Source organism: Schistocerca serialis, chromosome 1 (genome assembly GCF_023864345.2).
Source record: "Schistocerca serialis cubense isolate TAMUIC-IGC-003099 chromosome 1, iqSchSeri2.2, whole genome shotgun sequence".
Lineage (NCBI taxonomy): Eukaryota > Metazoa > Arthropoda > Insecta > Orthoptera > Acrididae > Schistocerca > Schistocerca serialis.
This window is the reverse complement of record NC_064638.1, coordinates 693,926,135-693,939,411: the sequence shown is the minus strand read 5'-3', so window position 1 is coordinate 693,939,411 and position 13,277 is coordinate 693,926,135. Positions and strand designations below refer to the sequence as shown.

General features: G+C 38.4%; 1 protein-coding gene across 1 annotated transcript in view; it reads left to right on the top strand.

The window, feature by feature from the left end:
- Positions 1-12,888, top strand: part of LOC126425882 (atrial natriuretic peptide-converting enzyme-like) — a 338,406-nt gene extending 325,518 nt beyond the window's left edge. Inside the window, 1 exon segment of the mRNA XM_050088318.1 lies at positions 12,712-12,888. Within this exon segment, the coding sequence (XP_049944275.1) occupies positions 12,712-12,888 (177 nt within the window).
- Positions 12,889-13,277: the final 389 nt, after the last annotated feature.

The window sequence follows — 13,277 nt, the reverse complement described above, 5'->3', positions numbered from 1 at the left end:
AAAGTATTGGTAACATTTATGACCATGTATGAAAACATGATGTGTGGTCCAAGCTGGTCATAAATTTCAGACTCAGATTTGTGTAACAACTACTCAATACTCTCTTAGGATGGTGAGCTTCCTCATGTAAAAATTTATTTAAATGTTTATAGTTTGAACAAGCTTTTCGCCACCAAATTTTTGGAGACAGCAGCTGATGGGTTATTTTACTCATTACGATTTCTTTCTATCCTCACCTTTCCATCTTGAGGAGCTCTCTCTCAACAGCAAGTCTCTTTGCAAATAACACTAAAGAGTCTGATAAAGAATGGTTACTGATGTTTCAGTTGTAATCTGTGTTCATCTTAGCACACATTTCTTCTTCTCTGATCAATCTGGATGCCAGTTTTTACAAAACTGTACAATATCAGTCTGGAACTGCTCATTTTTTGTTCATCATCATACCAATCCCAAACAGTTCTGAGAAACCTTTCCTCTGCCCCCCCCCCCCCCACCCTCCTCCATGAACCAATGTTTAAATGTGATGTATCAGTATAACTGTGTATCCCATTACGTACCCCAAGTGACCAATGGTTTTTTGGCAGTAATAGATAAAATTTGACTTTCATGTACTTTCCCATCAACACCAAAATCCTTCTCACCTTCATCATCAGTAATCCTTTTCACATTATCTAAGTTTGTCAGCTCGTCCTTCTAACTCAGCATATAAACTATCAATAATTACATTATCCCTATCTGCATCAACATTAACTACAGTCTTTTCACCCCCAATCCATAACATCAGTCCTTTCAGTATCCAAAGAGCCACATCCTTCTTCTGCCACTATTTCATTATCTTAAACAATATCTGATTCACTGTAATCATCATTTCCCATTGTATCTTCCTGTTGCACCAAACTTCCAGTCAGACTAAAAATTTGTAAGCACCCCAGCATCCAGGTCAAAGCTTTCATGAAAATCGTTTTCCTGTTGTTCACTTTCTCTAAAATTTTCCCAAATGTTTTTATCAAAAACCAACCCGTTCTCCTGGTGTATTCTTCCAATCGTTTGAACATGAAGCCTGTGATTCCTTCCATCTCTGAAACATTTGTTAGATTTGTTGGCCTGATTTTTGTACATATTTCTTGCCCCTAACTTATGGAACCTCAGTGGAGTGATCATCAGTTTTCCAAACTACTTCACTTGTGCTATGTTTCATTGTTTTGCATACCACTACACCCTTTCCATGTCCTGTTTCTGTTTTCAGATCATCTACCTCTGTTTCTACCTCTCCCATTTCCACTAAAATTCCTTCTCGTTCCACAATCATAATACCAGTAACAATTGCTATAGGTTCCATATTCTCTGCTCTTATGATTTCTCCCATTAAAATTTCTGATTTGTAATTTCCCAAATAAAAATTTTGCTTATCACATCTTTCCAATGACCTGATCAGTGTATCCGTGTCTTTCAAAAACTGTTCTGCTGGATCTTCAGGACCATACAATAATCCTCAGTCCAACCTTTCAGGTAATCTACTATTTAAAGTATCGGTTTGAGTCAATTCTTCAGAAGGTTTGTCCAAAAACACTAATCTTTTTAACTGCTTTTTACAAACCTCTCTCATAATCTCATTTCCTTCCCTACAATTTGTCCCATTCAGAAGTATAATTTTAACCCTGGCTTGCTCTTGTTCTGATGAAAATTTCTGTAGAATACTTTTTTCATACTCCATAAATATCATGTTCTGGTTTGAATTTTGTTAGAAGGTTTGCCCACATGACACCACTGCTATTAAACAAATATTTATACTATGAGACTTTCTTCAGTATCTCCCAATATTTTTTCTACATTGGCCAATCCACTTTTTAATGCAGACACATCAGTTTTCCGAAGATGATCATCATCACTGACATTTGTCAACTTCATTCATCTTTGAGTCTAATACAGTTAATTTCCTCATTGTATTATTAGTATCTAACAAATTTGTTACAGATTACTTTTTGCACTACAAAGTTCTACATTAATCTTATCAATCTCATCTTTAATTGAATTTGTGAAATCACTAAAATTCTTTTCGTCCCCACATGTGTCCTTGACTAACTCATTTTGTAAACTATCGACTCTATTTTCAGCTTTATCCACTCTGAAGCCCCCAACTCACTTAAACCAGTCTTGACTCAAATTCCACCTTCCTCTGCTCATTCTTGATTTCTGTCTTATGTTCAATTTTTAAAAGACTCTGTTTTCTTCAGTTTTTGACTGTAGTGGTTTACTAATTGCTGTGTTTCTGAATGTAAGTCTGATTTTAATCATTCACTGTTTGCCAGCAGTTCTGATTTCAACTGTTCACTGTTTGCTTGTGACAGTGCTTTTAACTGTTTCTGTTTCCCTACAACTCTAATTTTAGCTCTTCACTATTTCCTACTTTGAACTTCAAAAATTCTTGATGCAATTGAATTGAAAATATTCTCACCATTTCTACCAAACCTTGTGTATTGTCTTCTCACCTTAAACTACTATGAGATTGATCCAAATCATATATCCATATCTCATTCTAGTTTACTGTTCACTTGTTCAACATTTCCCTCAGCAGTGGTCATTTTGAAAAATATGACTGACATCTAAGAATTCAAACAAAACAAACCATACAAATTTTGATTGAAAATGATGTATCTTTTTTTGTCAGTAGTTCACTTTGTCAGATATTCACTGTTCTTCCTGGAATTTATGTGTTGTTTCACTTTTCACTCAAACTTCAGTGCCACAGTCTCACCATCTCTCCAAAATTTAAGTATACTTTTGTTTACGGCGTTAAAAAATACTCAGTACTGTAATGTTTCAGTATTTTATAATGAAATCCCAGAAAAGAGACCTCAAATATATCCTCCTTTCCAACCTACTGACAATTTTTCTGCTATATAAATACTGGGTTCTATGTATGCTTTTGGTTGGCTGTTGTCAGTGGTGTGTGTAGTGAACAAATATTTCCACTATATAGAATGAGTTCAATAAAGAAATTCCTTTATACATCTTGCATGGTTGAACTTAGGTTTAGGGCTAAAGATGAGGCATTTAGAAAGTAGTGAGACTTCTGTAGGGATCAGAGTTTTGGCATGGAGGTTGAGAACAGTGTTGCAGGATGGATGCTAAGATGCAGTGTGTTTCATGGAGGGTGGATGAAGTGTTTCATGATATGGAAAGCAAAATAAGTCAGTAAGGTATGGTTGGGGAGCTTTGTGGTGTTGACATGGGGTTGGATAAGAGTAGCAACATCTCAATCATGCAGCCATGAATCCCTGCTCATTCAACCTCAACCAATCCCAAAACTCTCCTTTTACCTAGCATATCCTCTTTCTGAAAGCTTGTCTGGCACACAGTATCCCACCCAATGGGCTTACCATTAACACTGGCATCTTAGGCTGTCGCCCATCCTACTACAAGAACCTTCACATTGCCAAGTTCAGTCTGTTCCTTCATAATCATGCAATCCAAGTTCAGACTGTACTTGACAGCCTCTACTCCTTTTGCAATGTTCTTTTACTCTGTGATCACAACTTCCTAAATGACATTTCTGTAATAGAAATTCTTTCCCTTCAACAGCTGGAACACCATTTCCAGCACTATTTGAGGCAGCTAAACTGGTTACTCCTGTCCTATGCCGACATGGGTTTCCTTGTAGTAAAAAAAGATAGTGTCCCCCTCATTGCTAATAAAACATGCCTTGCTGATTTATTCTGCCTTTCACATCAACAAAATCTTTCTCCATACTCTATGAGAAACACTGCTCCTGAACATCCATCCCGTAACACTGTTGTTAACCTTTCTGCAAAAACTCTGACCCCTGCAGGAGCCTCAGTACTTTCTAAAGCCTCATCTTTAGCCCTAAGCTTAAGTTCAATAATTCTGGACTTCTGAAGCACATTCTTTCCTTTATTTGTTCTTTACAGTGAAAAATTTTTTTCACGACACATGCTATTTATTGCAGCCAACCAAAAGCCCGACCAAGAACCTTGTTTAAAATAGTTCCAGCTTCCCCTGAACTGTGATCCTCCCATTCCACCCAGTCATCCCATGTTAACCTTTAAGGAATTTCTTATTTCTAGCCTGGCTTCATCTTCCTTTCCTAAATACATCCCCTGTGAGTCCAACACCGCTGCTACAGAACACACAGCTATCCATACCTGAAAATCAGTCCAGATTTATCATCCGTCTTCCACAGCAAGGCTCCACAACAGTGGTCATGAATCACAATGACTGTAGCTGAGGGTCTCTGCCAACTTTCTGGCACCTCTACATACACACCTAACAACCATGAACCCTTCCCAAAAGTCCAACAGAAAATCTAGCAAATTGTCTAGGTGTAGGTCCATGATGCCTGAATCCATCTCTCTCCACACAGCAGCAACCCCCTGCACTCTTACCTTTTACCTACTCCCTGAATGCCCAGACCCAAACCCACAGATCCCCTAACAGTCATACAATTGTTGCTGGCCTCCCACAGAAAGAATGTTTGTCTTTGCTGACCACCAATTCCAAACTATTGTTTGTAGCCTGCCATCCTAATTGAAGATGCCACTATCTTCCTTCAATGCCTTTCCACAGTTCATTTCACATTATCACCAAATTCCTTGTTGGTCACTATGTATGTGATGTCCTTATATACAAATATCCCCCACTACCTTTCCCAATGTCCTTCTGATACCAAGCCACCATGTCTTTTCTTATCCTCCTAGCCAACTTAATACTGACACACAATTGCTTCACTTTCAAAGCGAAATCTGTAAACAAAACTCTGTGGTACCGCCATGGGTACTCACATGGCACCATCCTGTGCTAATTCCTGTATGGCCCATCTGGAGGAATTCTCCGTATCCAGTCAACATTAAAGTCCCCTTGTCTGGTTCACATTCACTGATGACATTTTTATAATCTGGGCTCATGCCAGGACAACTTTTGCTCTTTCCTCCATAACCTTGACACCTACTCCCAAATCCATTTAACTTGGTTCTTCTCATTTCAATGAGCCACCTTCCTAAATGTTGATCTTGACCCCTCAGATTGGTCATAAATAATTAATATCAAGTGCTCCAACCACCAACAGTGCCTCTGTTTTTATAGCCGCCACCTACTCTGTGTCAGAAAGTTTCTTTATTACAGCCTCACCACCTATGCATGATAGATCTGCAGTGGAAATCAGTTGTCAAAATATACCAATAGCCAGATCAGAGCCATTGTTGGCCAAGAGTATCCTATCCAGCTCATCCATAAAATGATCTCCCATGCTTGCTAACCAGGAACCAAACAGCACTCCACTGATCATCCAATATCACCATGGTCAAGATAAGCTCAATCACCAGGCTTCAACTGCCTCTCTTGAAATTTTGAGATAAGGAGTATCCTACTCAAAATCTGCCATCATCCAAATTTGTGTTTCACCACCCACCCAACCAACAGAACATCTTTTTCCATACCCATTCCAATCCTGCTCTGAATCCTGCACTCCATGGGTCGTTCACCTGTGACCCTGTCCATACATCCACACACCCCCTCCTAGTGCAATCCAGTCACAGGTATTTCCAAGCCTCTAAAAAGCAAGGCCATGTCTGAAAGCAGCCATATTACATATTTAATTATGTTGATAGTTGGAAGGACTAACTCTGCATACAGAACATTCAAAACAACCTTTGGTGAAATTAAAAGCAAGGGTGGTAACATCAAATCTGCAGTGTGAATTCCTCTGATAAATACAGAGTAGAGAGAAAATACTATGATGGGCATGACTTGTCTGTTGACGTGAAAGAAGTAGTAGTCATTAGGGAAGTGATAGGGGCTCCAGTGCTAGAATCAGAATTTAAAATAGCTTTGGAAGATTTAAGATCAAATAAGGTGGAAGTGACAGATAACATTCCATCAAATTTCTACAGTCATTGAGGGAAGTGGCAACAAAATGACTATTCATGTTCGTGTGTAGAATGTATGAGACTGGTGATATACCTTCAGACTTGTGACTGATAATGTAAGCAAGACTGAAGAAAATCAAGACATGTTCATAGGCTTTGCTGACCTGGAAAAAGCTGTCAGAAATGTAAAATTGTGCAAGATGTTCAAAATTCTAAAAAAATAGGGGTAAGCTGTAGAGAAAGACAGGAGATGTATATGTATAAGAACCAAGTGGGAGCAATAAGAGTGGAAGACCAAGAACCAAATGCTTGGATTAAAAAGGCTGTAAGACATGGATGTGGTCTTTCGCCCCTACTCTTTGGTCAATACATTGAAGAAGCAATGATGAAAATAAAAGAAAGGTTGAAGAGTGGGATTAAAATTCAAGGTGAAGGATATCAATTATAAGTTTCACTGATAACACTGCTATCCTAATTGAAAATGAAAATGAAGAAGAATTACATGATATGTTGAATGGGATGAACAGTCTAAAGAGCACAGAATATGGCTTGAGAGTACAGCAAAGAAAGACGGAAGTAATGAAAAGTAGCAGAAAGGAGAACAGTGAGAAACTTAACATCAAAACTGATGATTACAAAGTAGGTGAAGTTAAGGAATTTTACTACCCAGACAATAAAATAACCCATGATGGACGGAGCAAGGAAGATATGAGAAGCAGACTAGCACTGGCAAAAAGAGTGTTCCTGGCCAAAAACTTACATTCTGAGAATGTACGTTTTGGGCAGAGCATTGTATGGTAGTGAAATACGGACTTTTGGAAAATTGGAATGGAGAATCAAAGCATTTGAGATGTGGTGGTACAAAAGAATATTGTAAATTAGGTGGACTGATAAAGTAAGGATTGAGGAGGTTTTCTGCAGAATCGACAGGGGAAGGAATGTATGGAGAACACTGATAAGAACAAGGGACATGATGATAGGATACTCTGTAAGACAGCAGAGAATAACACCCTGGTACTAAATGGAGCTGAAGAGTGTAAAAACTGTAGAGGAAGACAGAGATTGGAATACATCAAGCAAATAATTGAGGATGTAGATTGCAAGTGCTACTCTGAGATGAAAAGTTTAACATATAACAGGAATTTGTGGCTGGCTGCATCAAACCAGTCAGATGTCTCAAAAAATTCTGCAATTACTGTATAGCATTCTGTGTGAGCATGGTAAGTGATCAGTTGTCTACTCACACCCACTTGTGGCAAACTGCAAACTTGTCCATCCAGTTGCAGAACATGCAGTGCTCCACAACACAAAGAACTTCAACAACTACTTCACTACATAAGCAATTTGGATACTCCCTTCCAGTAACAGTTTCTCTGAACCATCCAGGTGGGAACTGTCCCACCAACATATCCTGATATCCTGTGCCCTCACAATTGCCCTGACCTAAAACTCCACCAACCTCTTCCCCACTGCCTCACATTAACTTTGCCCCTCTCTTTATCGCCCACTCCACCCCTTCCTCATATAGTTCATGTACTGGCTTCTCCCCCCCCCCTCTCTCTCTCTCTGCCTCCTTTCTCCCTCCCTCTCTGTCTCCCTCTTCATCTCCATCTCCCTCTTCTTTCCTGCCTTCCCTTCCTCCAACCTCTCCCTCTCTCTACTGCTTATATGCTCTACCCTCTGAACTCCCTTCATCTTCTTGTGCAGGCACTGAGTCATCTGTTGAAAGACCTGTACTACCATTGCACTACCTCCTCCTCCTCACCACATGCACCTCTTCTCCACCTGCTCCCCCTCTCATCTGCCCAGGAAACTGCTATCGATAATCAACAGTTAGTCTCACTTTGGGCACAGACCTTTGCCTTTGGGCATATGTGTAGCTGTATGTGTGTGAATGTGTTTACTTCTTTGACAGAAAGCAAAAACTGGAAAGTTGGTAAAATACTGTTTGTTTCATGTTTCTATGCACCACACACATTATCCATCCAGAAATTTCCATTGTTGTTAACCGTACTTTTCAAATTAGTCATGGTGCTTAAGTTCTACTTCACAGTTTGTACACCACCTTGTACCATGAAAGAAAAGAATCTCTTCTACCATGGGATATGTGATATTTGCAAATGAACCAAGTTTTGTTAATGTCAAAACAGTTTTACCTGTCATGAAAATGGAAATCGCTTTTGTATCTGAGTTCTTCATTTTTGGTACCCAATCTTATTGTTCCCTCTTGGTTTTTTGCATCTACCTGTACTGTATGTGTCCTGTCTTTTCCTATAGGTTACTCGTATTTTTCTCAGAATTTAAAATTGCGTTCACCATGTGACATTCTCAAATGCTTTTTCCAGGTTGACAAATACTATGAAGGTGTCGATTTTTCTTCAGTGTTGCTTCTGTTAATAAGCACAACATGTAGGCCACCCCTGTGGTGCCTTTAACTGCACTAAAGCCAAACTGATCAGCATTTAACAGATTCTCAATTTTCCATTTTTCTGTATATTATTCTTGTCAGTGACTTGGATGCATATATTGTTGAGCTGATTATGCAACAGTTGTCACACCTATCACTCCTTGCTAGCTCTGCAATTGTGTGGAATATATTTTTTCCAAAAGTCTGGTGGTATGTTACCAGTCTCAGAGATTTGTGCACACAATTTAAATAGTCACCTTGCTGCCACTTCCCACAATGGTTTTAGAAACTCCAATGGAATGTTATCTATCCCTTCTACCTTATTTTATCTCAAGTCTTCCAGAGCTTTTTTAAATTATGTCTGTGATACTCATCCCTTATCTCTTCAATATCAACTCCAATTTCTTATTTTACCTCATCATTAGACAATTCTTGCCCCTCATAGAGACCTTTGCTGTACTCTTCCTCCCTCCCCCCATGCACAGTCTCCTCTGCATTTAACAGTGGAATTCCCATAGTAGCGCTCTTAATATTGCCAACCTGCTTTTAATTTCACTAAAGTCTGTTTTGATTTTTCTATTTTCTGAGTCAGTCCTTCCTACATTCATTTCATTTTCAATTTTCTCACATTTTTCCGGCAGTTATCTTTCCTTGGCTTCCTGGCACTTCCCATTTGCTTCATTCTTAAGGGAATCATATTAGTATATTCCTTTTTTAAATAGTTTTATACTTATTTCTTTCATTGATCAGTTAAGTATTTCCTCTGGTACTCAAGGTTTCTTTACAGTTAGTTTTGTAGTAGCCTACCTATGTTTGTCTTTCCAACATCTGTGGTTGCACATTGTCTTTCCAACATCTGTGGTTGCACATTTTAGAGGTGTTCACTCCTCTTCAACTGGACTGCCCATTGTGGTGTCCAGAACAGTATCCATGTCTGTAGCAAACTTCAAATGCATCGTATCATTCCTCAGTACTTCAGTATCCCACTTCCCTCCACATTGATTCTTTTGGATGATTCTTTTAAACTTCAGTCTACTCTTCATTATTACTAAATTGTGGTCTGAGTCTACAACTGCACATGCATACACCTACAATACAATATCTAATTCTGAAATCTGTCTGATCATGATGTAATCCATGTGGAACCTTCTCATGTTTCCTGGTCTTTTCCAAATAAACCTCCTCCTATTGTGATTCTTGAACAGAGTAACTGCAATTACCATTTGAAATTTATTGCAGAACTCAATTATTCTTTCTCCTCTCTCTTTCCTACCGCCAATCTTAGATTATCTCATAACACTTTCTTCTCCTCCTGCTCCTAAAACTGCATTCAGATCCCCCATGACTGTTAGATTTTCATCTCCCTTCACACACTGAATTACCAGTTCAATATCCTCATATACAGTCTCTCTCTTTTCATCTTGCTTGTGAATTGGCATATATACATGAACTATCATTGTCGGCACTGGTTTATTGTTGATTCTGATGAACAAGCCTATTACTGAACTGTTCACAGTAACTGACTCTCTGCCCTACCTTTCCATTTATAACTAATCCTTATCCTTTCATACCATTTTCTGCTACAGTTGATATTACCCTATTTCATCTGGCCAGAAATCCTTGTCTTCCTTCCATTTCACTTCACTGGCTCCCACTACACTTAGATTAAGCCTTAGCATTTCCCTTCATATTTTTTAAAGTTCTCCTACCTTGCTCAAAATTTTCACAATCCATACCCCAACTCATATAATGTTAACCTAACCTTTCATTGGTTGAACAACTTTTCTTTCTCATGATCACCTTCCCCTTGGGAGACCCCTCCTGAGAATCTGAAAAATGCCTAATGTTGAATATTTTGCCAATGGAGAGATCACACCATTTATTTTCAGTAGCAGGCTACATGTTTTGTCAATATGCTTTGTATTTTTAATGCAGTGGTCTGTTACCTTCCGTATACTCATGCTGTTGATGATAGCTTATTCTCCCTCCTTTTAGAGGCAGTTTCCCAGCCAAGGGCAAGGGAATGCCCTGAACCTCTGTTCCCTCCTCCACATCTTTGACAAGGCTTTTGGCAGAGCAAGGGTGGCAACTTATGCCAGAAGTCTTCAGTTGCCATTGCTGATGATTTTTATTCAAAATTTAAGCAGTGGCTAGGTTCAAACCTGAGGATGTTTTGACTATTACTCCAAGACACTACCCTTAGGCCACATATTCAATAATAATATAAAAATCATGGATGATGATCCTGCAGCTCATTTCTATCCCACAACATATTACTTGATCAGTTGCTTTCCTTGAAAATAAAATGGTCTCGGAGGTCCTGCAGCATGGCCAGCTAGATTGTCAGACCTTCAGGCACTTGATTTCTTTTTACAAGGCCATCTGAAATCCGTAAATTATGAAGGTAAGATTTTATCATATTCATCACACTGCAATTTAGAATATATGAGGGTTGTCCAGAAAGTAAGTTCTGATCAGTCACAAAGTGGAAACCTCTGGGAAAATCTGGTAAAGCTTTGTACCGGTGCATTGGGCAGTGTCCCCAGTATGCATCACTCTTTTCAGTTGTGAGTGAACAGTAAGCACATAAAGATGCATACAGAATAGCATCTCCCACCAAGTATGAGGCCTGGTTAGAGATTTTGCCTGTGCCATGCAGCCCACATAACGCAACTGTCAAGCAGTTCCTTGTTCATGCCAATTCTCGGCCACACATTGCAGAGTCAATGAAGATGCTCCTGCAGTATTTCCGATGAGAAATGTTTGATCGCCCACAATACAGTCTGTAATTGGCTCCCCCTGAGTCTCATCTCTGCTCACAGGAACAACTGGCTATGAAGACAAAGTTTTTCTACAGACAACTGGCCGAAAGCACAGGCAGCTGCTTTCTATGATGAGGATATTGGAAAGTTGATACAACACTACAACAAAACTCAAAGTTGGAGCAGTGACTATGTAGAGAAGTAGGTGGAATGTGTACCTAACTGATGCAAATAAAATATTTGTGGTTTTCACTGTGGTCTCCATTTCGTGACCGATTGGAACTTACTTTCTGGACAGCCCTCGTAACATGCCTCTGAGACTATGCCATTTCAAATAAAGGTTATGAAATACAAATGCAGCAAAAGATCTTGTGTTACTGTGTCCATTTCATTTTTTACACTTGCATTGTATGTGTTTTGGTTGACTGATATGTAACACAATATTTGTATTCTATACTGCAAATTTTTGCACCTGCACTTTAAAATAAGCAGAAACTGTGAGGGACAGTTAAATGAAAATGAGACAGATGGATATAAGTAAACTGTTTATTATTTCAAAAGTAATTGACATAACTGTTAATATATTTATCCCACTGTGAAACAAGATGGTCAATGCCTTCAATGAAAAATGTTTGTGGTTGTGATTGAACCCAAGCATGCACCTCTTCATCTGAAGCAAATCAGCAATCATGAATGTCTTTCTGCTGGGCTCCAAAAATATGACAATCACATGTGGAGAGATCAGGAATGCATGGGCGATGTTTAAGAGATTCTGAGTGAAACTTTTGCAGGATGGTTGAAACAACCTTCACAACATGTTAACTCATGCAAGGGCATGGGAACACACAAAAGTCTCCTTCATGTTTCTCAATTTCATGTGATTAAGTGGCATTGCAATCTGGTGATGTAGGCAACATTTTTCCTCATTTTTGACTCACCCCTATATTATTTGTATTTTTCCTTCCACTTTCAATTTCCTCTTCATTGTCTAATCAGTCTTTACATCTTTCTCTATCTCTTCCTTCTAAAATTTCTGAATTGCAACTGGTATCGTACTTAATAATGTACCACCTATTCAACTCTGTCTTCTAATGCAATGTGAGTTCCTCCAAGATGAATGGTCTGTCATTACATGTTTGTATCAGTCATTGTGCCTCCTGTAGATAATCAGGTCTCCCTACTAGGCAGTGTATATCTCTTTCTGTGAAATTGACCATTTTATAATTTCAGTTTTTTCTTTGTAGAAAAAAGGAAAGTTTTACATGAAGAGCCACAAGCAATTAGAACACCTATTGTCACTATATTATGAAGCACATATTACAATAATTTAGTGTTTAAAATTACAATCTCGACACAGTCTGTTATGACACAGTTATGAGTGGCAAATGATGTGGCACTGTAAATAAAGATAACATAGTGTACACAAATCAGATTACTGAAGATGTTGCATGACAAATCTGGAAGCAGGAAGAGATGGGGTATCAAACAGACTAAATTAAAAGTTTCTGTAAGATTCATACTTTATTCTGCTCATAACAGATTGTATATGTAACAAGATTTTATCTTTCTGTGTACTATTCATATATTCTCAGATATTTGAACATTAAATTTTAAATACCTGCTATGGGGAATATTTCTCATTAGACTATTTGTATTTCAGGGAGATTCTGGTGGGCCTCTACTGTGCCAAGACGAAAAAAATCCTGATCGATGGTTTGTTGGTGGTATTGTTAGTTGGGGGATTAAATGTGCTCATCCTCATCTTCCTGGAGTATATGCATATGTACCACGGTATGTTCCATGGATCAAACAACAGATGGCTTTATATTCTGACTGAATATTTACTGATACAACATAAGCACAATATAGAGCAAACTGTGACTTTTGACACAACTGTAACATTTGCAAAGATTTGGCAGATTTTTGCAAAGAGTTTTTAATAATGAGGACAGAACAATGTATATAATCAGTGTCTAATCTATATTTTTAGGCTTTTGTATTATTAGAGATGGTTCACACTGATTGGTGCAAAAGGTTCCCAGATTTGCTTTAGTTACAGTTGTGTTAACATTGCTCTTTGATACATCAGTATAACAGGAATAGAGATTTGTGTTAAGAAGTATGGAAGTATGCAAACACAAACAGTACATGATCTGAGAGCCTGTTTACAGTAATATGGTAAAAAAATTGGTATACTTCACAAGAATGTCCAGTCCACAAATTAAT